This window comes from Pyrus communis, chromosome 13 (assembly GCF_963583255.1).
Source record: "Pyrus communis chromosome 13, drPyrComm1.1, whole genome shotgun sequence".
In the NCBI taxonomy this organism is placed as follows: Eukaryota; Viridiplantae; Streptophyta; class Magnoliopsida; order Rosales; family Rosaceae; genus Pyrus; species Pyrus communis.
This window is the reverse complement of record NC_084815.1, coordinates 3,190,321-3,217,490: the sequence shown is the minus strand read 5'-3', so window position 1 is coordinate 3,217,490 and position 27,170 is coordinate 3,190,321. Positions and strand designations below refer to the sequence as shown.

At 35.8% G+C, this 27,170-nt stretch overlaps 2 protein-coding genes across 3 annotated transcripts; both read right to left on the bottom strand.

The window, feature by feature from the left end:
• Nucleotides 1-3,785: 3,785 nt before the first annotated feature.
• On the bottom strand, nt 3,786-5,744 carry LOC137713447 (dihydroneopterin aldolase 2-like). The gene is made up of 3 exons (XM_068452740.1): nt 5,576-5,744; nt 4,439-4,643; nt 3,786-4,157 (listed from the first exon to the last, which is right to left on the bottom strand). The coding sequence occupies exons 1-3, from the start codon at nt 5,592-5,594 to the stop codon at nt 3,953-3,955; spliced, it is 429 nt and encodes a 142-aa protein (XP_068308841.1). The 5' UTR covers nt 5,595-5,744; the 3' UTR covers nt 3,786-3,952.
• Nucleotides 5,745-6,735: 991 nt separating this feature from the next.
• LOC137713541 (ubiquitin carboxyl-terminal hydrolase 8-like) lies at nt 6,736-14,370 on the bottom strand. 2 transcript variants are annotated; one of them, XM_068452853.1, is made up of 13 exons: nt 13,882-14,370; nt 13,596-13,790; nt 12,383-12,524; nt 11,514-11,573; nt 11,332-11,427; nt 10,384-10,746; nt 10,133-10,273; nt 9,854-10,024; nt 9,459-9,716; nt 8,983-9,131; nt 7,877-8,428; nt 7,377-7,650; nt 6,736-7,038 (listed from the first exon to the last, which is right to left on the bottom strand). In XM_068452853.1, the coding sequence occupies exons 1-13, from the start codon at nt 14,205-14,207 to the stop codon at nt 6,922-6,924; spliced, it is 2,844 nt and encodes a 947-aa protein (XP_068308954.1). In that variant the 5' UTR covers nt 14,208-14,370; the 3' UTR covers nt 6,736-6,921. The 2 variants fall into 2 exon arrangements, with proteins under 2 accessions (XP_068308954.1, XP_068308953.1); XM_068452852.1 differs by having other exon boundaries at nt 7,877-8,437; nt 13,882-14,367.
• Between the last annotated feature and the right edge of the window lie 12,800 nt (nt 14,371-27,170).

Below are 27,170 nucleotides of genomic sequence, written 5' to 3'. Positions count from 1 at the left end.
TAGGAAGAAAACAAATTCAATGGAAAAAAGAAAAAAGGAGAAAAAAACCATAAAAAAAATAGAGAAGGATAGGATTGGTACTTCAGTACCGATCCGCATAGAAGGGTGTTGCTATCATGCTAGCAATAGTACCCTCTATAAGTCACGCTAAACGAGGTGATCTTGAAGCACAAAAAAATGCAGCTCGCAAAACGAGGCCTACTCCATGCGAATAAATCGAGGCAGGCTTTTGTGCATGCGAAACGGGCAGGGTCAGCGCATAAAAATTTTGGCCAAAAGGACGAGGCGGGCTCGGCGCACGAAAAACGAGACGGGCTTCTAACACTCAAAAAGAGGCTAGCCGACACAAACTAAACAAGACAAACCAATGCATGTAAAACGATGCGAGCTTAGGCGCACGGGTCAACCATTGTTGCCCGCACAAGGCTTTGGTGTCGCGGGGGGGGGGGGGGGGGGGTGGTGGAGCATACATAAGCTATTATCAATATGGGGTAGGGTTTAGTTTTAATCTCACGAGTCAACCATTGTTGCCCGTACAAACCAATTATGTGGGGGGTATAGCATTTATAAGGGGTAGAGTTTAGTTTTAATCCCACGTGTCAGCCATGGTTTGCCGTACGAATTATAGGTGCCATAGGTAGGGCATTTGTAGGGGGTATGTTTAGTTTTAATCCCACGAGTTGATCGTTGCTGCTCGCACGAAGCATTGGTTCTGGGATAGGCATTTATAGGTCGTTATCAACAAAGGGTAGGGTTTAGTTTAAATCTCAGTGGTCAACCATGGTTGGCCAAATGAAACATTGTTGCTGGGGGTGGGGCATTTGTAAGCCACTATCAACCATGATAGAATTCACACTAAAGTCGTATCTTTTAACATAGTAACCCCTTCTTAAAAAAAGATTGGACTGAACGCTGAAATGCGCTGAACTTAGGGTGTTATTATTCACACGCCCTTAAACTTTTGAACTCAGGGTGTTACTATTCACACGCCCATAAAGCCTAAACCTCATAGGCGTCCACTGCTTCTATTGTGCCTTCAGCCTTTCTAAGGGCATGAGTTTGGGCTTGGGCGTGAGTTTGGACTGTGTCTCCTTGCGCTTAAACCATTAATTTATATATATATATATATATATATATATATATATTTTATATATTTTGTTTTGTTAAATTTCATTTTTCTTATACCACAACACTAAACTATTATCTTCATGTTCTACAAAATATATTTGCGATGAAACTTTTCTTATAATCCATGTCAAAACATTTGAAAACAAGGATGTAAATCTAAATATAACGGTGTTTGAATCTAAATAAAGTAACATAGGAAAAAAAAAGTTCAATGGAAAAAGAAAAAAAAAAGAAAATGATACGATCGGTACTTATCTACCGATTATACTGAAAAACAGTCGTTCATAAGATAGCGACTTAATGCCAATTAAGTCGCTATTTTCATACCGATCTTGTCTTTTCAATTTTTTTCTTGTAAATTTTTTTTTTTTGTTAATTTTTCTTTTTTTTCTCTTACCATAACAACAAACATTCATATTCATGTTCTTCAAAATAAATTTTTTCATGCAAAATCTATTATAATTCATATTTAATACTTAAAATTAATGATTTAAATCCTAAATTTGAAGATATTTTTCTATTTTTCAACTTTAAAAAGTAATAAAAAATATTTTTAGACCCTAATAAATGGTTGGATCACGTCCAAAATTTTTGTAATATTTTCCTTAACTCTGACACAAAATATTTCCTAAAGGTAAAAATTTCAATTTTTTCACAAAAACATTGAGTTGCCAACAGTTTTCCAATTGATTTTGACAACTTTTACAACATTTGTTATAAACCAAAGTTAGAGTCATTCTACTCAAACCACATGTTTCCTAAAATTAATTTAGGACATTCCCAAAATTTCAAACACCTACAATTCTCTTTGGGGGTCCGCTATTAGCTTTCATTATTTTTTCTCTTTTCAACTTTAATAGTCAATGAAAAGTAGTTTCGAGACCTAAAAAGGGATAAAATCACATCCAAATGTCTTGCAACATTTTCGTTAAATACCACGCAGAAAATTTCATAAAACTAAAATTCCAATTTTTTTCACAGAAATTGTGAGTTATATAACCTACGTTTTCCAATCGATTTTGAGAACTTTTACAAGATTTATTATAAGACAAAATTTGAATCATTCTAGTCTCAACACATGTTTTTTAAAATTAATTTAGGACATTCCAAAGATTTTCGATATCTACAAATCTCTTTGGGGGCCTTGCTATTAGTTTATATTATTTTTCTATTTTTTCAACTTTAAAAATCAATAAAAAATAATTCCGAGACCTAATAAACGGTAGGATCACATCCAAAGGTCTTGCAACATTTTCGTTAACTCATACTCAAAATATTTCATAAAACTACAAATTTCAAATTTTTTCACAACAGCTATGAACCTATGTTTTCCAACGAATTTTGAGGATTTTAAAAGATTAAATATAACCCAAAATTTGAGTCATTCTAGTCGTACCACATGTTTGATAAAATTAATTTACGACATTTCCAAGATTTTCGACACCTACAAATCTCTTTGGAGGACCCACTGCTAGTTTATTTTATTTTTTCTATTTTTCAACTTAAAAAATCAATGAAAATAGTTTGGGGACCTAATAAATGTTAGGATCACATCCAAAGGTCTAGCAACATTTTTCTTAACTCACACAAAATATTTCTCTAAAGTCCTGCACGGTGGGTGCAAAAAGATGCGAAAAAAGTCTAGCTCAACGTATGCAAAACGAGCCAGACTTTGTACATGCAGAACAGGGCGAAGTCGAGCACACATAAAATGAGGCGGGCTTCGTGCATGCAAAACGAGGCGGGCTTCGCTCATAGAAAATGAGATGAGCTCGGTGCACGAAAAAATGTGACACGCATAATAAGCAGACTTTGCGCACGCAGAACGAGGTGATCCCAGTCGCACAAAAAATGAAGCGGTCTTTGTGTAGGCAAAACGAGGCGTTTTCTGCTCACGGAAATGAGGGCTTGGTGCACGTAAAACGAGATGGGCTAGGCGCACGAAAAAAACTACAGCATGAAGAACGAGACGTTCTCTGCGCACGCTAAACGGTGCGAAGTCGGGCACACAAAAAATTAGGCAAACTCTGCTCATGAAAACAAGACAGGTTTCTGTCACACTAAACGAGGCGTTCTCGACGTACGAAAAAAATAGCTCGCAAAAAGAGGCGCACTCTACTTGAGCAAATCAAGGCAGACTCTACTCACACAAAACGAGATAGCCTTCTGAGCATGCAAACAAGGTTGTATCGGCACACGAAAAGTTCATCTCGAAAGACGAGGAGGGCTCGACGCACAAAAAACGAGGCGCAAAAAACAAGACAAGCTTCTAACACGCAAAACAAGGCAAGCTCTGCGAACGAAAGGAATTGGCACACAAAACGTGGCAGGCCTGGGAGCACGAGTCAACCATTGTTGCTCGGACGAAGCATTGGTGCCAAGGGTGAAGCATATATAAGCCGTTATCAATATGGGGTACGGTTTAGCTTGAATCTCACGGGTCAACCATTGTTGCCCGTTCGAACCAGTTGTATCCCACGTGTCAACCATGGTTTGCCGTATGAACCATAAGTGTCAGGGGGTAGGGCATTTGTAGGGGTAGGTTTAGTTTTAATCCCACGGGTCGACTGTTGTTGCCTGCAAGAAGCATTGGTGCCAAAGATGGGCATTATAGGCCGTTATCAATAGAGGGTACAATTTAATTTTAATCTCAGGGGAATCACAAGAAAAATTGCATTGCCATTAACCAGTGAAAGCATTGGTTCACGCTACATAACAAGGATCCCCGCCAAATTCAGAAAGAAAGGAAAGAACAAACACCGAAAACCTGTCTGGAAGTCACAAGAGACATAAATTGCCTATGTATGAGTGACTTAGTAAAATATCACTTTGGCGCATCAATACTTCTGTATCTGAAAATCTCAACCCCCAAGTAGTCAAGAGAACCATGAACAGCAACATGCGGCTTCCCAACTTTCACAGAGACAGCAGATATCTGGGGATACTTTTTCAGAGTGGTAGATGCAATTTGTTGAGCCACAGACTCCAGAAGATTATGAGGTGGCCCTTCTACAACTTCCTTCACGATGCTGCGGTGTACAATTTCAATAAATCAAAAGTGATCTCGTATTAATTTGACAAAATCTTAGATATAAGACGATAATCATATCATATTTATAAGACCAAAGAAACAGACAGATATCAGGGTAGACTGATATCGGAGATAACTTTTCAAGGCCATTGCAAACTGAAGTGACCATTTGACCGCAATACGAAAATGCTAGAACTGCAGCAGTTAACGAGGACATTATATATATGTCAGTATTCAAGGTAAAGGAAAATGAAAAGGTGGTGCTATGCTATTACTGACCGATAGATTTCGGTGTAACTAATGGTATCTGACAAACGATCAGATTTACCAGCCTCCCGGAGATCCATCCAGGCATCAACATCTATTACAAACTTCTGACCCAACTTCCTTTCCTCTGGCTTCACCCCATGGAAACCATGGAACTTCAAACCCCTCAATATGAGCTTATCTCCCCCTCTTAGTGCAGCATCTTCCTGTATTGTTCCTAATGAAAATCAACCATTATTAGCCATAAATGGCTGCCCAATAACACGAACCAATAAAGAATCCATAAAACATGTTCATGTTCACTTAGACCATATACAAAACTTAATAAAATTATTACTGAAGATAACAAGAATCTATACAAATTGACTGTCATTACTTCTTTTTTTTAGTTGAGCGCTATTCTAATTAATCTAATTTATACTACGGGGAAGGGATTTGAACTTGGGTGCAGAAAGAGGATGTCACTACTCCAGCCAACTTTGCTAAGTCGAGGTATGCAAATAGACTGTCAACAGGAAAACCCACAACTTTCCTTGTAAACTACCCCCCAACTCCTAATATAAGTTTCTATGGAAGTTAAGAAATTTTCCATGTTCATTAAACTTTGTGGTGGGCTCGATTGGAGTCTAGGATTGAATTGGATTAGTTCGAATAACTAAGTAGCTTGAATGAATGTTGAATGAAGAAATGTAGGCTGACTCTTCAAATTTTGTCCAAGTTGAAGACGGAAGATGAATTAGTCGTGAAGGGACTTATCCTTCAAATCCCCACAAAAAAGGACTCCGAGGGATAAGTTTCCTTCCTGACTAGTCCATCTTCCACCTTTCAGCCAGTGCCAAATTTGGAAGTTGGCATCCATTTCTTCATTCAACATACATACAATCTACTGAGTTATCCAATCCAATCTAATCCTCGGCACCAAACGAGGCCTATACAGTCGTTGTTTTCTCCATCTTCCTCTTTCGTATCTGTAAATCCAGGAGGAACCCAGTAATGCTCACATGCTCATAACCACAAATGTTCAAGAATCCATTACCCATTTCTCAAATTTAGACCCTTTTCCACATCAAAAATACAAAAAAAGCCTCTGGATTTATCCTACTTATCAAGAAAAAGTACGCAGAAAAGAGAGAGAAAAGTTGAGTTTACCAGAAATTGGCGCAGCCATTAGTTACAACTTTTGTATTTGGCAGCTTTTCGGAATGTTTCTTCAAGGGTGTTGCGTTGCGGGAGAAACTGCGTTTGGTCAGACGTGTGTATGCGAGCAGAACCCAGTTCAAGGGAGTCTGAAACACCGTACATACAACTCACAGATGGATACTAGATAGCGCGCTATACCGACAGGCTACACCTATGTTACATACACCGTAACTATGGTCTATGACCTACCAGTCCATCTATCTATCTACACACACACGCACACATACATCGTAACTATGGTCTATGATCCACCAGTCCATCTATATATATATATAGATAAAATTAACCCATCAAGTCCATTAGACCATCAAATAAACCGTTACCACATGACGTGGCGTTTTCTCAGGGCTTTCGTCATTTATTTTGAGTACAATACTTACATGTATCACCATCTCAACTATTAACTATGGTTTCCTATGATTTATATATTCGTACAGTTTATATTTGATCGTCATGTTGATTACAAATGTCAAATTATAAGGATTAGAATACAACACCCTATCAGGTAAAAAAACAACTTATATAACATGTGTATACCGTTACGTGACGTCTCATCTTAATGTTAATAAGAACACTTGGACCAAAATTTATACGTCATTCTTTCATTGGCACAATAACACCACAATGATTTTATTGCCACGCCATCCTCTCAACATCCTCCTAGATATGGCACCGTAACATAAAAGGGTGTTTTTGGGACTACAGGAAGATAGGGACCAAATTGTTGCTAATTGAAATGGTGTTACCAATTTCAGAAAATTAGTCCCCATCTTATAAAAAGTGATAATTGTAATATGTGATGTGACAAGATTGATATATCATAAGTAGATTATAATTGATACAATTAAATAAATAAATAAATAAATAAATACGCATGTTATACATAAGTAAATTAATAACCATCACATCAAATTGTAGCACAAACGTAAATTTAATCTCATAATTGCCCTAACTATATAATTTCATGACCGCGGCCGAAAAACGCTCATCCTTCTTCAAGATCTTAATTTTAAGATCAAATTAACCAGCTGCTAGCCTGCAAGTAAACTGGAGTAAATTACAAATGCTAAAATGTGCCATAAATAACGCAAAAGGTGAGAAGACAAAAATGTTGAACAATTGATGGTATTTCAGCATTTTTCTGGGTCAGGTATATATACAAGGTGAATTAAAAGCTGTACAACATGAATCATCTGCTCCATTTCTCTATGAATATCCCTCTCCGATATCTACGCCCGTCGTCCCTCCTCCCGCAACCTGCTTCCCAATTGTTAACTATACATCTGTCTAGGTGATTATACATTTGGTATTCTTCTGTAGAAAAGAACATATGCAGCTGATGTCTTGATCGTCTCTTCCATAACAGGACAAACCCTGTCATCATCAAACTCATACCACGAACCATCACCGAGCTGCACGGGAAAAGTTACTGTTTTAAAACCCATGTCATTCGAAAGGTCCATGTTCAAAAGAAACGCAAATTTGCTTGCAGAAAGAAATCCACAATCCTGTTAATCATGTCTGAGAACACAACAATTACCAGCCAGTGTCTGACTAACAGAACCTCAAAAGTTGCAGTTCCTTCTTTTTCATTTACCCATTTTTTAGCTCACGCATGCCTAATTATAAATATGTTTTAAGAAAGCATTAAACTGACAAAACCTTGGAAATAGATGAATAAAATGTTTCAATTGAGATACTTAGACAAAAAACACAAGGAATTTCCAACAATAAACGAAACAACACTTACTTGGGCAAATGCAGTATAGTGACCACCGCCCAAGCCACCATAGTGATTACTAATCGCATACAACATGTATCGGCTGGATAACTGGCTTCTTTGGTGGGAAATGTAGTGTGAAAAATCAAGATCATGAATCGGAAAATCAACAAATGTTTCTAGCTTGTTCTTAAAATAATGGCTGTACGAGAATCTTTTCAGATGAATAACCAAAATCTCAGGCAACCTCCAAAGATCTAACTTTTTGCTAGCTTGCTGAGGCGTCTTGCAGGTAGGGCAGTACCTGTAAATAACAGATCATTGCAAAATCTATACTTAATACAGGAATATGACTTGACTCCATTATTATTTAATAAATTGTAAAAAACAGGAAAGTCCAACTGTGTAGATGACATAAGTAATTAACAAAATTGCATTCTCTCCCTAGCCAGATTATTCCAAGAAATAACAGGCAACAAGATGCAAAACATTTTTGTTCACGTAATTTTGAATAAAAAGTATATACTAACCACATATCTTCTGGTCCTAAAGGTTCTTCCTTCATAAAGGCTTCCAGGCATTTGTCCAGAGAAACAGATTCTTGAGGCCTCCTCACAAAAAATTGGGGCTTGAAAATTTCCGGCAAATTGCTTAGAAGGCATGTATCGTACTTTTTAGTCATTTTATCGGACCATAAAACAAGAACACTCAACCTCTTAGGCAACTTTGAGAGCACTATTGGCTCATTCTTCTCTATCAAGGTGTCTTCGATAGCTGCCTTTGTATCTGTTAAGTAAAACTGGAAGTCATTATCCAAATGTGCTTCATCCCCTGCTTCCCTGTCCGAGTAAGCATCATTATCCATAATCGTAGGAGTAGTAGCATCCTCCTTGTTAGAATCTTCAGTAGCATAATTTCCAGTACCATCATCAAAAATATCTAATGCATCTCCAGTAGGCATCAAGTATGGATTTAGTACTTTCAGGAACTCGTTACGAATATCAGATCCATTGCAAACATCAGGCAACCTTGCTATGAGGGGAACACCAAACGCCTGTGGGACTAAGCTCATGTCTCCATTACTGTAGCCCCTGAACCCAGTACCACCCTATAAGACATTCTTTTATGCCATGAATTCAAACTTAAATGAATATAAAACAGATGTCAAATCACGACATCAATTACATGCTCTTTTTTTCCAATAAGTCAACTAATTGCATTACTTAACATCTGCATTACATGAAATGTAACATACACTACAAAAAAATGTTTTATGGGGAAAATTTCTCAAAGAGTATGTTTTCAACGCAATTTCTAGTTTAACTATAAGAACTAACCGCCATTTTTGCATATTAGCATAAAGTGTCCTGTCATATCCAAATTTGTACTAGATAAACAATGCACCTTCATTATACCTGTAAACGAGATTATTATATCAAACATTTTGTAAAAAGCCATGAGTTATGTTACAATCACATAAAAACTCTTTAGGTTGCTTATTGAGTTCACTAAGCTAGTGTGTTTGACATACAAATATAGCAGAAAATCAGAAGCAGCATCACTTTCAGTTTTTTATGAAGTAATTTGAGTAAAGCAATTGATAGAGAAGCAGTGACATATTTAAGAGACAACTTACACGTCCATCTGCTGATGAATAAAAGTAACCAAAAGGGACGACTCACAATCCTTTGGCAACCGATAAGCAACCAACAGGTCACCATCTCTGATCAAGACTAATGAATCAAATGGATCTTCCAGCAGACGAAAAATACGACTCTTGTATATCTACAAAGTTATAAACAAAGGCCAAGTTGTTAATCTTTCGCTGAAGATTCTTGACAAGATTACAAATACTATAAAAAATAAAAATAAATAAAAAATCATGGGCATGAATTTACCACGGAGAATGCAAAAGGCATAAAGAGGCCACCTGATAGTCAGCCAATAAATGGTGCTAGAGAATCAAGAGTCTACACAACAACCCCATGACCATAGCTAGTATGCACGTCACCCATCCATATGGAAAACCCTGTCCCCATCCCCACCCCTACCCCTGCCCCAATGACATGCAACAAAGTTTTCATACCCCCAAATTTAGCTCTAGAAATATACCTCAGCTACCAACAGAGTTTCATCATCTCTTAAGCAACATGCAGTGCTTAAGGCATTAGTAAGATCCATCAACCTTCCGCCCTGGGGCACCGTCACAGTAAGTGTAGACGGCATCGCAGTCCCATCTGTGCTTAGGACCGTCAAAGTCATAGTACGCATTGATGTTGAAGGTAACGGTATCGAAAGGTACATAAATGGGTCAAACATAACAGACACCTTGTTGCAAGCAGGGCAAACCAATTTTGACCGGTACTGACCCTACAGTTGGAAAGCGAACATATATTGCAACATATTGAAAATAATTGAATGAAGTTAATCCCAACAAACTTACTTTAAGAAGGTATAGGTAAAATTTAAATCATCAAATTACAAATGCATTTAACCAGAATGCTTACTTGGCACACATCAACAATGATTGAGTCATTCCGAGCAAGGTGATTTTGCCAATATTCTTCTGCTACTTCATCATCAGGACGACCCTCTACATCCTTAGCTTCAATATATGGCTTGCATTTTACACGATTTAGATCTTCATGGAGACCATCCAACAAAAAAGCAAGAAGTTCCTACAAGAGGCACTTCAACAAATTACAATTAATAAACCTATTTCCCGCACAACATAATTAAACATTGCCACAAAGATAAAATAGAGAATAAACATAAAAAGAACTAACCTGGGAATCATGCTGATTATAGCCACTGAATTGGGGAGCAAAATTAGCAAGTTTTAACTTGAACATTGTTGGAGCCACTGGCCTTGCACCTGGAGCCCATAACCTCCTCAACAACTCTCCAAATGCTAAAGCAAGCTCTCCCTGGTAAATAAGTATAGCAAAAGGGAGAGGCAATAGCCAAAGTAAGTTAAATGTGCCACAGAGAGGCAGACATTTAAAATGAGAACTAAAGGAATGTTCCAAACACATACTTTCAATCCTAGTGGATTTGTGTAATTTATGTCCTTCTGGTAATCTCCTAGAAAGTAATCAACCAGCTTCGGAGTATGCACCAAGCATTGGATGGCACTGTTCATAAAACAAGTATTCCCAAGATTCTCTAGTCCAGTAAGGCCTAAGGAACATACTCCTCTATAGATTATACCACTTTGCAAGGAGTTAGTTGGAGTTAAATAAGGATTCACATAGTCAGTTGTTCCATTCATCTTAATAGAGCCACCATAAGTAGAAGTAGAACCATCCAAACTTGACTCTTTATCAGCCAGTTCATCGCTCCTCCAATCTGTACCTTTCATATAATCTGAAAATCCATGGAGTCGCAATTCAAGGAGAATCTGAAAAGACAATATGAAAAGAAAGGCAGGATAAGTAAACTGTAGAACTTAATCTGCATGAAAGCCATACATAATCATATATAGCAACACTGAGCATTGAAAATTAAGTTTACTAGATATTTGTAATTTGGATCCTTGAGAAGAATGCATCATATAATCTTTTTTCAAAAAAAACAGAAACAAAAAACCAAGACTTGATGTAATCTACTCCACATTAACAAAGAATCAATGCAGCCAAATGGCATCATTGTCAGCCCTACACTCCCCCCCACCCCCCCCCCCCCCCCCCCATCTTCTCCTCACCAAAAATGGGCCATGGCAGCCACAACAGTGCTTTTTAAAAGAACTCTCATATTTAAAACATAGAAATAGCTTGGGGGGAAATGGAAAGAAAGGGAATTTTTTAAACCTTGGTCGTGCTGACATTCGTCAAGGTGCAAATATGAGTACCCAAATTAAATGATGCTAATGAGAAACTAACCCTTGTTTCCAAACCCAAAAAGACCAATCAGATTCTCACCCAAAAAATACAAGGGAGAAAGAAATCAATATATCGATAAATGTTGCATACATTTAATCACTCACCTCTTTGTTCAGCTGTTCAGAAATATTGCTAAGCAAATCAACTCTGTCATTCATGAAAAATTGGGTTGTCTGCCCAGAGAAGTCCCAAATAAGCAACTGTCCAATCAATTCTTGAATGAGTGAATATCACCACTTAATTATCAGAGCAGTTGTAAATGACTGTCACTTGTTAGGTAACTCACCGGAACATACTCTGAACTGAAAATATTACAGGCCCTCTTGTACGAGACTATTGCATTATCCTGAGAATGTACCCAAGTACAAAATTAAGAATCATATGCATGTCACAAACATACACGAGGTTTAAGAAAAGAAAATGCGAGTTACACACCCCACATTTCAGTAGAATCCCAATAAAATTTTTTTGTAAAAGCTAAATCTTCCACTTAATGTCAAACTACTAGAAGCAATATAATCCATAAACAGTATGCTTTCATATTCTGATTCTTTATGCATTTCTTAACCTGACTCCTCGCTCAAACAACCTTCCTTCATATGACTCAAGCCGTCCGGACAAATAAATATTCACCAAAATTTCCTTGAAACATTGCAGAACAATCCCAATACAATATCTGATAAACTGATGAGAAATAGTTCATCGCTTATCCGGACTATACTCCTGGGCTATCTAAAACACACACTCCCCTTCTTGATCTCGCTCTTTCACTCATCTTCTTAGCATCTTGTTCAATAACCATATCATTCTATAGTTTCACAGAACTCCAGTTCACAACAAAGAATTAGTCAATTGCTACATCAATTTAAATTAGGAAGAATGCATGCATGATTCAACAACTTTGAAAGCCTACAATGTTTTGAACCCGCAAATACGTATCACAAAGAAAAGAAAAAAGATAACGACAAAAATAAATTTCCGCACTTTAGATTATGCTAATTATAATGTAGAGCATGATTCTCAAACAATTTCCTTCCCAAAGAACAAGAGCATCTAACTTCCATAACAAAGTTTTTGGAATTCATCTAATACAGGACTATAACAAAGTTCTCGGAATTCATCTAATACAAGACTATAACAAGAGGAGTCACTAACCTTTTGGCTGATCTTTACGAACAATGAATTTGTTTCCCAGGAAACAAATAGCCTAATTTGTAGAGAAAAAATATCCTTCCACAAGTTTTCTGCACCAAAAAAGCTCACGTTATCCTTCTTTGCTGCGTTGAAATCATTATGCCTACAAGAAGAGTGGACAAATCAATGCCAATAATATTTAGGCAATACACTGCCTAGAAAAGAATAGAAAGATAGTGGCAGACAAATGGCTGTTAAATCACCGTATGAGAGAAAGAAAAGCACCGATCACATACTTCAGGAGGAGGCGGAGAAGAAAGAAAGAAATCCCTAACAACATATTAAAAGCATTTTTCTATTTCCTCCCGTACGAGCCTAAAACTCAACCCCATCCACATTCTCAGAGCATCTCCAGTCAATGGTATATATGGAGGTGTATAACACGTATACATCTCTAGCTGGTCGGGAAGCTCTCCAATGGGTAAATTAAGAGAATGTAAAATACCCATCTTGACCCATAGATGTAATATATATATATAAATTAACATCCTTTTATACACCTCAAGAGAGAAATGGAAGCAGTAGTTGTATGACTTCAAGAAGACGGGAGGCCAAATTTAATAAATCTCCCAGTGGAAATGTAAATGGGGTTTTCACACTTCAAATTTGCATCTCTCCATTGGGATGTAAATAAGGTTTTACACTGCCGTCATAGCACATAAATTAACATCCTTTTATACACCTCAAGAGAGAAATGAAAGCAGTAGTCGTATGAGTTCAAGAAGACGGGAGGCCAAATTTAATACATCTCCCAGTGGAAATGTAAATGGGGTTTTCACACTTCAAATTTGCATCTCTCCATTGGGATGTAAATGAGGTTTTACACTGCCGTCATAGCACATCTCCTCGGACCTACTCCTTTTCTTTCCACAAAAAAAAAAAAAAAAAAAGTTGGTAATTGGGGAGATGTGCTATTAATATCATCCAAGGTCGATGATTTACTAAGGCTTATTTACCAGTTTCTAAAAAGGTTGTCCAGCAATTCCCTCAGAGCAATAGAGTAATAGTTATCACCTTACAACAAGAGAGAAATGACACACTATCTTTCCTTTCGAGGGATTCAAACCCCAGAACTAGCCTACTCCTGCCCTAATCAATACGACTTTAAAGAACCAAATTCAGAGCATCTTGAGTGAGAAACACTGCGAAATCAGAGCCGAAAAGTTGTCCTCACCGTATGAGAGCGCGACACCACGTTGATTCAGGGACCAAGGCGTACTCGCGCCCCGAAAACCCCTCTTCGACGACGTCGTTCTTCTTCAAATTCAGTACAATTTCAGCGGCGGCGTCGTCGTCGTCGTCCTCCATCGTAGCAGTGTACAGGACCCCTCCATTGCGATCCTCCTCCGTCCGAGCCTCCTTCCACCACCTGAAATCAAACCAAAACGACATTCAAACCCAATCGGAAAAATCCCCAAGAGACTGAGAATTTCAGCGGGAGTAGTCGCTCCAAAGCGCACCTGTAGGGAACGAGGTAGACCTTATCAACCGCATTGCCCAGAACGCCGTCGTTGTCGCCGTTGTCGTCGTAGTCGTCGTGGAGGCGGGGGCGCTGGGAGCGGAAATGGGGGCGGAAGTCGAGGTCCCAGAAGGCGTCGTCGCCGAAGGAACCGTCCATGGCGTCGTGAACTTCGGAGTGGGGGGAGAAGAGCGCTAGGGTTTTGGCCGCGACGGCGCGTGCGAGGGACTTGCAAAGGTGGAGCGTGGAGGGGAGAGAGAGAAAGCGGAGGGGCGGCTTGTCGGGGAAGAGAGAGAGACGGAGCTTCTCGTAGAGTCGCCGGGTCATAATACAGAGTGAGTCACACCCTCCATTCTTTCTTATTTACTCTTCGCCACACAAAACAGATTTACTTTTAAAAAATATATTTAATAATTTTGGAGGACTGTACGACTGTGTGGACCCCACATGGGTGGATGTGGGTGTCTTCAACGCGCTGAATGTGAGCGTGGCCGAGAAAGGACATTTTGTAATAGAGCATTAAAGTTGAGATTCTCCGTCCGGACGAATCCGATCCGAAAAGTTCAAAGAGAGAGATCCGATCGTTCAAGGATTTTTTTTGTACGGTGTGACATCGGGATGTGCTAATGAAGTTATTAATCCAACCATATGAATTTCTAAATCTGACAGCTCTGAACACAAATATTTAGAGAAAATTGCAACTCAATTCGAAGCAAAGATGAACCGATGGAGATTTTTTATGGATAAATCTTGTTTTGCTATCATTATCTAAGATTATTTTTTTAGGATAAATTACCGATTTCTTCCTTTGAACTTTCACCTAATTTTTTATTTACCTTTAAACTTTTGAATTGGAAAATCAAGGACTAAAACTACTGTTAGTTTTTCATTTATTTCATCCAAATTTCTGTTAAATGAAAACATGTGCACAACATGTGAAGGTAATTTGGTCGCTTTGTTCTTTAAGATAGTTGAAAACTCTAGATTTCTAAAATGTTAACATGTGCAAATCTGTGTTACTCGAAAATTAGGTGAAAATATAGGAGGAAATCAACAGTTTACTCTAATTCTTTTATATCGTATACACAATATAATTGAAAATGTTTTTTCTTTTTAAAATATTTAAAGATCATATTTAAAAAAAAAAAAAAACCAATTTAAAGATGCTTAGTCACACATAAAATCATAGAGTTACTGATTCATTGTGAGAAAGTTATTTATTATATCATTGTAGTCATATTTTTGTTAGACACACAAGAGATGACTAATTATTTTCAAACTAAATAAATTTACCTACACGTGATATTTGAATACTAATAAATATAATAAACGATTTTGATGTTGAGGTTGTGTAATGAAATGATGAAATGACTATTCATATGTAAGAAGCTAAGTATTATCCATTTTCATCCCGTTCTACTTCCAATAGAATGGGTCACACCAATTTCTTCTAAAATTCCACTATCCTGCTCAAATAACCTCTTGCTAACTCGTAAACTTTCGCAGCGAGTTCAATCTTTGACAAGAAAACTCTCACTCCTTTAACATATATGTAAACTTTGTAATTTGATTTGGTAGTGATTGGATTTCAAAAGCCCATAAGATAAAAGAAGTTGGTTTCTTAGAGATGCTTCAACCTTTGAGCCCAGCCCATTTGATTTGATAGTGGTTGGACCGTTGGGGCTAGCCCAGAAACTAACTGAACCACTACCAAAGCCCATATTATAAAACTTTCTCCTCTCTGGGTAGTAATTTACCACATTTATCATTACAATTGGGCCAATTTACCACCTTCGGTTAAATTTTCAGGGATCCTTGATATTTTATTTTCTTGACCAAAGTCAGATTTCAACTAAACAAATTCCTACAAATATCTATAGGAGTTAGGAGGAAAAATCTTGCAAAACAACTTGCATGCTAAGATGCACATTCATGGATTCCTATAACGTTTGTACACCATCATGAGTGTTGATGGAGAAGAAAGCAGAATATATACATTCCGAGACAGGCAAGTTTTTTTCTCAAAAGGCTTGGCATCGCCATAATCCTTTGTCTTGTCCATTCAAGAATCTAACAATACATATGTGCTTTTTGGCTTGTCCGTGACCATCCATACGTGTAATAGTAAAAAGGTAAAGAAATAGATAGCAACACTACGTCGTCCAATGCCAGGCACCATTAGTCCTCCTGGGATTCGTTCACAAATATATGTTATGTGCATCCACGCGAGGAGTGGAACCTAAGTGGAATACATGGCCCTCAAAGCTCTCGAGGCTTGCCAACCACCACTAATGGACTATAATCATTGTTCATGGCTTACTATTTGAAGGTCAAAATACTACTCACCGCATGTTTTTTTATAACTATTATTATCATTTACTCTTGTATTCAATGTTTTGGGTAGGATTATGACACATGGAGTATTTGGAGCTAACGAAGACTTTACACAAAATCGAGCGCATTGGTGTTATAGAATTCATATAGTCAATCTCACTTAGTAGAATAAGGTTTTGTTGTTGGTGTTGTTGTTACTCTTGTATTCGATTCCAAGTTCAAATTACCTCTCTTTAATAGTGTTTATATAAAAAAGAAATTGTGCTATATCCTATATATGAGTGCAACTCGCTATATATGAGACTGTATAAAGGGAAAGATTTTTTCATGTCATCAATTTATTACGTGTCAATTGTCTATGAAGTGGATATATAGTGTACTTCTTTTGCACATGACTAACATTTATAGAATGATAACGCAGCTAACACTAAATCTTAGTTGCATGATAGAATCTCTCATATATAGGATACTCATGTGAACCATGGTCCATTCTCCTCAAATGATACACCAATTTTTCATCATCCTGTTGAGGGTTGCTTATTGGCCATTTCTCAGTTTTCCATCATCAAAATTGTCATATACTCCCAATATTTTCGCATCAGTTGAATGTTGAACCCTATTAGTTTTCTAAAGTTTTACAGAGGAAGGTAGTGCGTGATATAGACTCCTGCAAACTGTGTTTCTCGAATTATTTACTTGGATTATACATGGCCGTTTTCTCAGTATTCCATCGGCAAAACTTAAAACAATATTCATCAAGTTTTTCAAATTTCTTTTTAAGGTTTATTTATTTAATGTTAATTGCTTGGATAATACATGGCCATTTTCTCAGTATTCCATCGGCAAAACTTAAACAATATTCATCAAGTTTTTCAAATTACTTTTTAAAAAATATGACAATTCTCATAAAGCAGTGGCTAAATATTGGGAATAGAATACGTTGTATTTGATGTAAACCCTAGCCCTCTTCAAGAAGGAAGGATCACTGCATCTAATGATGAAATTGAGACATGAATCTTTCCAATTTACATAGAAAGATTTAATTTGATCATTGGGCTAGATGATGAGTTAGTTGGTTGTATATATAGTGAGTTGTGGGAATTATTGATGATAATTAGAAGATATTATTGCAAAACAATTGCATGTTTGGTTCTATAATCTTGTATGCGATATACATGATATAGACACGATATATATAATATTCTTTGCATGATTTTATTTTAAAGATTTTCATGTAATCTGGGTTATTTAATGCTTAATACAAACCAATTGTTTGGTATAGATGCATTTGTATGGTCATTGTTGACAGTACACATATAAGTAAATGCTTCACATATCAATATGAAGCATATCATTTGACTTCGATGACTGCAGTGCAATAGCGCTTATGAAATACCATTCAAAAACCATGTTTGGCGTTGATTCTTCTATTACAAAAGAGGTGACGGTTAAGACCGAGTGAAATGGCTTATTAAAAAAATTGGTTTATCTGCAAATGTAGAATGGTTATAGTGATATACCAGTTCATGAAATGATTAGTTCCTTTTATTTTTTCAAAAAGGAATGAATCTGAACTGGTGCATAGAATCCCATTATTTAAAATGGAAGATGGAATGGCTTCATGCCCAGACAAATCATGTCTTGATAGGGAAGTGATAGGAGCATATTTATGCGACTTAAATGGCTTGTTCTCGTACATTTACGTTATGTTTCTTTAGTTATTTTAGTTCTTTATGCTTCTTTTGTGTGTTTTCAGGTTCTAAGGGCAAAGTATGCAAAAGGATGCCTTTTGGAGCCTTTTGGAGCAAATTAGAGATTGGAATGGATATCATATGCTTGGAGCCAAAAGGATGGACGAAATTGAAGACTTGAAGTAGGAAAGTTAAATCCTAAAAAGACCTCATGTTTGAGCATCATTGAAAACTCCTACGCATTTTAGAACACAAAAACAACATTCCTAGCAACCTTAGGACATTGTCGTGTGTTTCCTTGTGTCTCTCTTCCTTGCCATGCAAGGAAGGGCTTTGTTCACTATTTTAAATACTTAAACACTACCACTTATCATTCACCACATATCATTCACCACTTATCATATCATACATTCATTTATCACTTATCATAATCATTCACTTATCACTTAACATATCATACACTTATCACTCATAATCATCTACACATTTCAACCATTTAAACACATGTACTCCACCTACTTCACCTACAACATCCACCTACTTCACCTACAACCTCCACTTACTTCACCAACCTCACACACTTACTTCACCTACAAATGACATAGCCATATGTTCCCTCCACTACTCCTATAAATACCCTTGCATTCATTCATTCATGGACATCTCATTTTCATACACAACACACCACAAACACTTCCATTCCCTCATTGTCGTGAGTCCCCCTTCCCTTATAATCCAAACACCAATCCTCTTCCAATTACACCACTCCTCATCCACTTTCATACTTCCCCAATCCATTCAACACACCAACAACATTCCTTAGACCTTGTGCTACAATAAAGAGGAAGATAAGAGGGTCTAAACGTTCATACAATTCAAGTTTGAGTTGTTGGAATGTTTAGGCGTTTCTTTGATTTCAATGTTTAATTTCAATTCTCTTTGTTTTATACGTATGAGGAACTAAACCCCCCTTAGCTAGGGGGTGATTCGAAATATATGTTTATGTTTGCATTTTGATTTGATTACTTCTAATTGCGTTTCATAAGTTGTGAATTCAATTTGTTTAACCGTTTGATTGATAACTTATTTATGTATGTTTATTGAGAGTGCACACTTAATTTTCATGCATGAATATGACGCTAGAATACAAGTGAGTTTCACCTAATAGTTACGAACTTATATTCACAAGTAGTGGAGGTTGCTTATAAACAATCGCGTTAAACGAATTCTTGGCATAAGTTTCATGTGTATTCCATAGTAACGAATGCCTCGTCAAAACTTATAATCTTCATAGAGCGTAATGATTCTTGCTTGTATCTCTATTATGCAATCATGTAGGGGACTTGTGGGGAATGTCTTGGGTTGTCGTATGCAATCATCCAATTCAATAACGTTAGGAAGATTTGAAGGTTAATTTAAGCGGATCTAATTAACTTGGAGTGTTGAGAATTAATGATTTATTGAAACGCAATTGGAAATCATTTTATTATGCAAGTGTAACATGTGTGGAGATGAACCCCTTGGCTAGCATCCATTCATCCATACTTTCATCATATTCATATTTACATTCTGTCTAGTTTATTAACTTGTTTCGTTATTTCAATTTTCGTCAAGTCCTAAACCCCCCTTTACTTTCTTGTTCTTTAATGCTTAGAATCTGTTTAGTTTATGTTTTAAAGTATTTTCGAATTCTTTGAGTCTAGTATAGTGTTTTATATTGTGTTTTTACGTTTTTGAGTCAAATCCAAGTGATTAACAATCCCTCCTAATCCCCGGTCCAGAACGATCCCTACTTACACTTATACTACAAATTGACAAAAAGAGGGTTTAATTTGTGTGCGTATAAATTCCCGCATCAGGAAGATGCAAAACTTTGCATATGATTTGACGAAGCCTTATCTGGGCTTGATATGCCAGGATGATGTTTTTACAAGCACAAGAGTAGGAGCAAAATTCTACTTTTAGATTGTTGGAGCAATATTAGAAAATATGAAAATAACACAAGAATTCTAAGGATAATAATCATAAAGAAAATAACAACATCAATAGTATACAAGATTAATATAAACAACTAGAGATAAAGTTAGAAAAACTGACAAATTTAGAGATTGAGGCTTGCATAAATGCAATGTCCTAAAGATAGAATTTCGCCCCTATTCTTGTGCTTGTAGTTCGGTAGGCGTCCATCTCCCAGGATTCAACAATCTATAATCCAAAGTCAAAGCACTTCAATCTTCGGACTCTGACGAACTTTATATATTCCGTTCTCTGAAGACATGACTCAGAATTTAATACACGAAGCATGAGAGAAACAAAGTGGGGAAATCCTATTTCTCAAGAGTAAAAATTAACTCTAATTTTTTATATTAATGATGATGGTTTCATGAGTTTATATAGCACCCAATTACTTCTTGTGAAAGAAATGTAACCTTTCATTTGTATGTATACATAATTTGACAAGAGAATGCACCTAAATAACATAATATTTCCAAGAAATATGATTAACTCTATTTTTCATTCAATTATTAAAATTATATATTACAATATTTTATATTATAATATATGATTACCAACAGTTTATTTATTTGGTGTTAATTGGTGTCCAGCATTGTATGCATCACTGCTTTTGTTTCGAAGCTGCCCTTTAATTTTGTCCTTTCTTCTGTGGTACGTCCGTGGGGTTTTGGTGTTCCACAAATCACATCTTGTTTTTACCTTACTTTGGAGTTCCGTTGTAAATCTTTGATTTTAGAAAAAGACATTTGGTTCTGTGCTTAACTTCTTTCTATGATAATCTGAGACGCAGATTTTTTTTAAAAGTTTTGTACGCTGCTGCCCACCTAGAAGAGCCACTCGCCCGCCTGCCTGCTTGCCGGCAGAATTCACATGAAATGCACCACAGATAGATTTCATCAAACACAATTTTCGTATTCTTTAGTTTTGAATTTCCAAAATTCAATTCTTTAAAATACCATAACGGTAGGCGCATAAATTTAAACATTAAAAAAAACACCATCGGCACAAAAAGTATATTCAGAACTATATAAAATGGGTTAATATAATATGGTGTGGATCTGCTGTGATATATTATTTTATAATTATTAGCTTTAATCAGGGTTAACCAGTTGAGGCCTTACCAGCACTTTTGACCGGGAAAGTTGGGAGAATATCCAACAGATTTGCTGGCTAATTATTTATAATTGTTGATTGAACAATGAAGTATACTGTGTAAAGACAGAGAATAAGTGAATATGTGATGACAAAATATACGTCAAACCAAATCGTATATGAGTGTTGAACACGTTAAAAAATTATTATTTGTTTAAACCTTAATATAAGATGAATCAATCAACAAAAGGCTCCAATACCTTGTGTTTAGGGTTTGATGATTGGTCATGTGGGGTTCTGTATCAAACTAACGGTGTAGGATCTAGTAATATATTCATGATGAATATATTTGGATGATTAAATTATTTTCAATTTGAATGAGTTTTTGTAAAAATGATTTTCAAATGAAGATTAAGAGATTGAATAATTCCAATTATGAAATATTTACAGTCAAAATACGTTTTTTTGCAGGTGAGACGATGAACTCATCCCTTAAAGAGAAATGCAAGTATTATCCTTATCATTTAAAGAATTGGTTACTTAAGTTTTACACCACCAAAATATACACAAACGATGAACCACAAGATAGGGGTTGGTGTCAATAAAGAAAAAGTTGGTGTAAGGAAAAAGATAAGCGTACGCTATTTTTTTTTCCATACAAATATTCTCGTTTGTAGTATTTGCATTGAACAAATAAAATGAGAATCAACAATATAAATAAGAGTGTGCAAAGAAAAATGATGTGCATAAATCACTTTCTTTAGTGTAATTACGTTTTGCTATGAACTTTGACACCTTGATTTATATAACATCATGTTCAAAGTTCATGCTTGAAAAAGACTAAAGACTTTTGCAAGTTGCCCTTTCCAAATAATCAAAGTTCTTCAACTTGAACTAAAGACTTATTACAACCCTGAGTAAAACAACTAAAGCATGAGTAGCCCATACAAGTTAAAAAGTTAAAACCATAATCTAAGTGCCAAAACTTCTCTATAACCCCATTGTTCTGAACTAAAATAAATTACATGATTTTAATATAGTAGACTCTAGATTAACACCTTCCGATAACCTCCTTAGTTTCATAGTAAAATTCTTTTCATTTTTCTATCTCTATTTTCGTAAAGTTTGAACTCATTTTCTAATTCTAACCCTTGATCTCATGACTCAACTCACGTGTAAAGGGTAATGCGTATAGTTAAAGCAATATTTACTAGTCATAGTTAAGAGGTCATTTGATAACCATTTCATTTTTCAATTTTTTGAAAATTAAAAACTAAAAATTTTGTTTGGTAACTACTTTCAGTTTGAAGTTAAAAAAATAAAAAATAAAAACTGAAAACAAATTAAAAAGTGAAAACTCAATGCCGACTTTTAAAAAATCAAGAAAATAGTTTTCAGCTTTCATTTTTTTTGAAAATTGAAGTAGTTACCAAAACAAGATTTAAAAAAAAATGAAAACAAAAACTGAAAACTGAAAACGAAATTGTATCAAACGGCCCTAAGTGGTTTATTTGATATTTGAAAAAGTTTTAAGGCATAGTGAAAAGGTGAAGAAAAATATCTTAATAATTGTGACTTGGTTTACAAGAAAATTGACCTTGACAAACCTGATAAAAGCTATGTGGAGCAAGAAAATGATTATTATTAACCAATAAAAATGTTAAGTAATAAGCTTTTTTTTTAAGAAAACTTCGGCTGTACGAGGAAAATTTTATTGATAATGAGAAAAAATGTTACACCTAGTCAGGGAGGATATGAACCTTACCACTTATAAAACAAGAAAGGAAAAAAAAAACACATTAAAAAGACCTATTGCTCTAGAAACATGAACCTTACCCCTCTAGAAACAAAACAGGAAGATACGAAGAAAAGAAGGGGGTCATGAAACATAAGCCCCTAAAGTTAAACCTAAAATGTCTAAACTTGCAAAACAAGTCGAATAACACCATAATGCCAGGGGAAAAAAAGAAAGTGAGAGAGATGCACATTAATTTGAGAAGTGGAATCCAAGCAAGCCAACATAGTTAAAAAACAAAGCAGCACGAGCCGCCGACATAGGGTAAACATGCCCTATGAAAGTTGGAGAGTTAGCAAAATTGTCGGCACAATATCTCTTTCGTGATTATGTGAGAGGCGTAGAAAGTTATTTTTCGAATGCGGTTCAAACAAATAGACTATTGCATATGAAGAAGTCAATGAGGATCAAAATCAGTCAATTGGAGAGCAGAAATAACACTAAAAGAGTCACTTTTCAACCAAAGACTATGTCTATCGCCTCTGATATGCAAACTCTATACCAATAATAATTGATGACAATTCTAAAAAATAAATGCTACGATGACCAATCTATTGACATTAATTACCGAAAATTCAACCATGGCAATCCCTAAAAAGGAACCGGATCCCCTCCGGATCCAAATGAACTGAGCTCAAGGATCAAATGATTCGAATCGTTGAAATTTGATCAAACGGCTACAAACAAGGGGCCCCTCTAAAGTTATAATAATTGTAACCGTTAGATCAAATTTCAATAATCCGGATCATTTGATCATTGTGCTCAGTTCCTTTGAGTCCAGAAGGGATCAAATTCCCCCTAAAAACTCCAAATTGGTGCGGCCGCTTTCTCCTACAGTGACAAGGTCGAGCAATCACTCTCTGGGCCAATAAGGGCCATTCTTACTTGACATATGGCAGGTTTTCATTAGTTGAAGGGTTCTTCTTTTTCATGTGTGATTGTGATTGGTGGTTCTCTCTAGGCCCACGAAAGGTCCTTTCCTCGATTTGGGGCTACTTATTCCACATGTCGCTTTCTGGCTATTTAGGGTTTGGACTTTGGGACATTTCTCTGTGCCTGCAGTCTTTCATTAAGTTGTTGGACGTGTGCTGAAGAAAAGATAATTTGCAATTATCGTCTTGTTTGTCGCAAAAGCAATTTAATACACAGACAAGGTCAAATATTTGGTAGTGGTTACAACTGATCAAATGAGGTCCTTAAAATCTTCATAAAAGCATTCAAAGATCTGGAAGATGGTGAAAGAAAGGCAAATTACTTGAATTTTCAACTTTATTTGTCAAACCATACAGACAGAATCTCTATTAGAACCATGTCAAAAGAGCAAATTCTACTTTATGGTGTATTTTCTTTCTAGAGGACATATATTTAGCGGGGGCTTCAAAGTGATCGCTGTTTTAAGCCAATCAAGCATCATCATGTTAAAAACTTAAAAATGTTCGATCATGTTATTGGTCTTGCATGTCACAATAGCGTTTCATGTGCATGGATTCGTGTTATTGGTCTTGCATGTTACGATAGGGTTCCATGTTCATGTACCTGTATTTTAAACCAATTATGTAACATCATTTTGTTTTTGGTGAACTTGATCGTGAGTAGCTATATCTAAAATTGTAAACTGCATATTGAATCAAATATATTAGGTTACATTATACACACGCAATGCATGTGAAATACGTAGTCTTAGCTCTTAAGCATGATGAGATATAATCCTTTCATTCTTAGCTCTTAAGCATGATTATATTTAATTTACTACTGTTTTAGATAATTTACTACTGTTTTAGACTATAATTTTTCTTATTGGGGATGGCACGGTGGCATGAAACATGATCATGGTTATATGTGCGAATTTTAACAGCTAATACATTAGAGAAAACAATGTGCTAAATTTATGACCTAATTTTATTAAAAATATATATATATCAGATTTGATGAAAATATGACTAAATTTAAAACCTTTCAAGTGAAGCTAAATTTTTTTTTGAATTGAGATCCAGCTTATGTGGTGGAGCCAATGAATTTGTTAGGTAACTAACTTTAGAGCCCACATATTTGGTAATAATAACTTGATCAATCATGATAATCATCATCTCTAGCTAACATGAGGTTATGATTCCTTCAACTTTCAACCAAATAAACAAGATGCACCCCAAGTCCAAAGGCTATCTTTAAACCTTCAAAACCAATCCGATTTCCTGACACAACGATATTAGGAATGGAGAGTTGGGTTAACCACACAACTAGTTAGCAATAATTTGATATCGAACTTTTTATTTTTTATTTTTTTATGAAATTTGAATCTACTTACATGTGCTGTAAAACAGCACTAGATTGTAGTGTTTGTGGCAAAACCGATTTGAAATATATTTTTTTTGAACAAACGATATTATATATAACTAAGTGGATAGGGGAGTGGGTTAAGCCTCATGATGTGCTACGAATAATGTGATTCAAATTCGTTTTTGGTGAGAACCGAACCTAAGACCTCTCACTTACAATTAAAAAAGAAATACCAAGCTGCAGTACGTGGCAAAACGATTTGAAAATTTTAAAGTGCAAGAAAACCAAGCTGTAAAACCAAAACTGTCCTTGAATGAAAGAACCTAAAACCCTAATTGAGGTTGGTCTTGGTTTCCCTTTATTTTGGTTCACATAAAGAAATATTAAGCTACCTGTATGAGTAGTCTGGCTTCAAAGGTCTTCGATCCCCATCCAACCCATGAAGCAAAAAATGCACATCCAATCGAGTGCAACATGTGACATGTTTGTGGTGCACATGGAGTCAAAAAGATGCAAAGCCAATTAGTTAGAACTCAGCATTTGCAGAAACAGTCAATTCAAAAGAAGAAAAAGGAAAAAAAAAATGGTTGGATTTAATTATATCCCACAAAAAAGAAAATAAAAAGGAAAATGGGTTGGATTAATTTAGACGTTGACTCATTGTACATTGCTGGCTATCGAAGCATGATATCATAAGCACAATCACTTGTAGAGAAACAAGCATATATTACCACCACCCAAAGTGGTCACCCTGTTTCGGGGGTAAGGAGGAGGGTGCTTTTATTTAAGGAAACTTTAAATAGTCATCTTGCATTCCTTTTATATCAATGCAATGAACAAGCGTTAAAATTAAATGAGTCTATGTTAGTTTTTTTAGAGTGTCAATAATCGTTTAAAGAGATACAAGCACATTGTAAAAGAAAAGTTACTTGGCTTTGCAGTTAGTTTAATAATTGAAAGGTGATGAGTAGAACAAATGGCTGAAGGGATCGAAGCAACTTGAAAGGCATAAAGTCTACAACAAGGTCAAAGCACTGCCGATTTAAGATTCAATGTCTGATTCGGGTCCATGACTAATCTTTAAAAAAAAAATGACGAGCCGAAATAAACTCGGTGCTTTGCTCTAATATAGGGCATTTTTTATCTTCGTTTAACCAAACCGAAGTTTTAAGATTTTATAATCTTTTTGGTATTTGATATTTGTTTATTTTGTTTTTTTATTTGTACTCATGAATAATATAGAGTTACGAGTCAAGCAACTGCTAGTAGATTTTATGACACACCTCGACTGAAATCAAGGAGTGCTGGCCGTCACGAGAATGACGGCCAGCAAACCTTGATTTCAGTGTGTGTCATTTTAGTTTAGAGTACTTCATTTAATTTTTTGGTTCGTTATATCATGTTGTGATATATGGAGGAGAGATCGAGAGAGACGAGTAGAGTCGTCAAGGAGAGAGAAAAGTTCAAAAGTTCTAAGGTGAGGTCAAGAGAGAGAGAGTTGAGTTTAATTCAATGGTTGAGATTAAATCTTAAACAATCCGATGGTCATAAAATTTGGGTGGTACTATCCACACACCTATTTTTACTCATCACACACATTTCTCAAATTTCGGCTGTCAAATTAAATGAATTGAAAAAGACCGATGGATAAAAATTTACAAAGATGTGTGGGATGTAAAAAGAAAATATGTTAGAAGCACAACTAATAAAATAAAATTAAATATATATTTTTAATTTCGGTTCAGTTCGGTATTACTGAAGTAACAAGCCTGTGATCTTGCAACTTGTATTAGACTTTCGAAAATTTTCGGTTACAGTTACTAAGGACCTGTTTGGTATCTTATTTAAATTTTTTTATCATTTCTCAAAACATTTCTTAAGAACATTTCTTTAAAACAATTTTCTTTAAGACTAAAAAACTTGATTGGTTTACGATTTAATTTTTTTAAATCTTACGACTTAAATTAGACGAAGAGATCTAAAAAGAGGGGGTCGCAAGAGAGGGAAGAAGAGAAGAGAGGAGGAAAGAAAGTAAGAGATGATTGAAGGAAAGAGAAAGAAAATAGGGGGTTGGACAAGATAGAA

Bases quoted from the DNA above. Each gene is read 5' to 3' on its own strand.
- LOC137713447 (XM_068452740.1), bottom strand. The intron at 4,158-4,438 runs GTCAGTAATAGC...TGTACACCGCAG, and splicing joins AGTTACACCGAAATCTATCG to CATCGTGAAGGAAGTTGTAG.
- LOC137713541 (XM_068452852.1), bottom strand. From the start codon at position 14,207: ATGACCCGGCGACTCTACGAGAAGCTCCGTCTCTCTCTCTTCCCCGAC. The intron at 11,574-12,382 runs GTTAGTGACTCC...GTACATTCTCAG, and splicing joins TCGTAAAGATCAGCCAAAAG to GATAATGCAATAGTCTCGTA. The intron at 8,438-8,982 runs GTAAGTTGTCTC...TACTGGGTTCAG, and splicing joins ATTCATCAGCAGATGGACGT to GGGCTACAGTAATGGAGACA.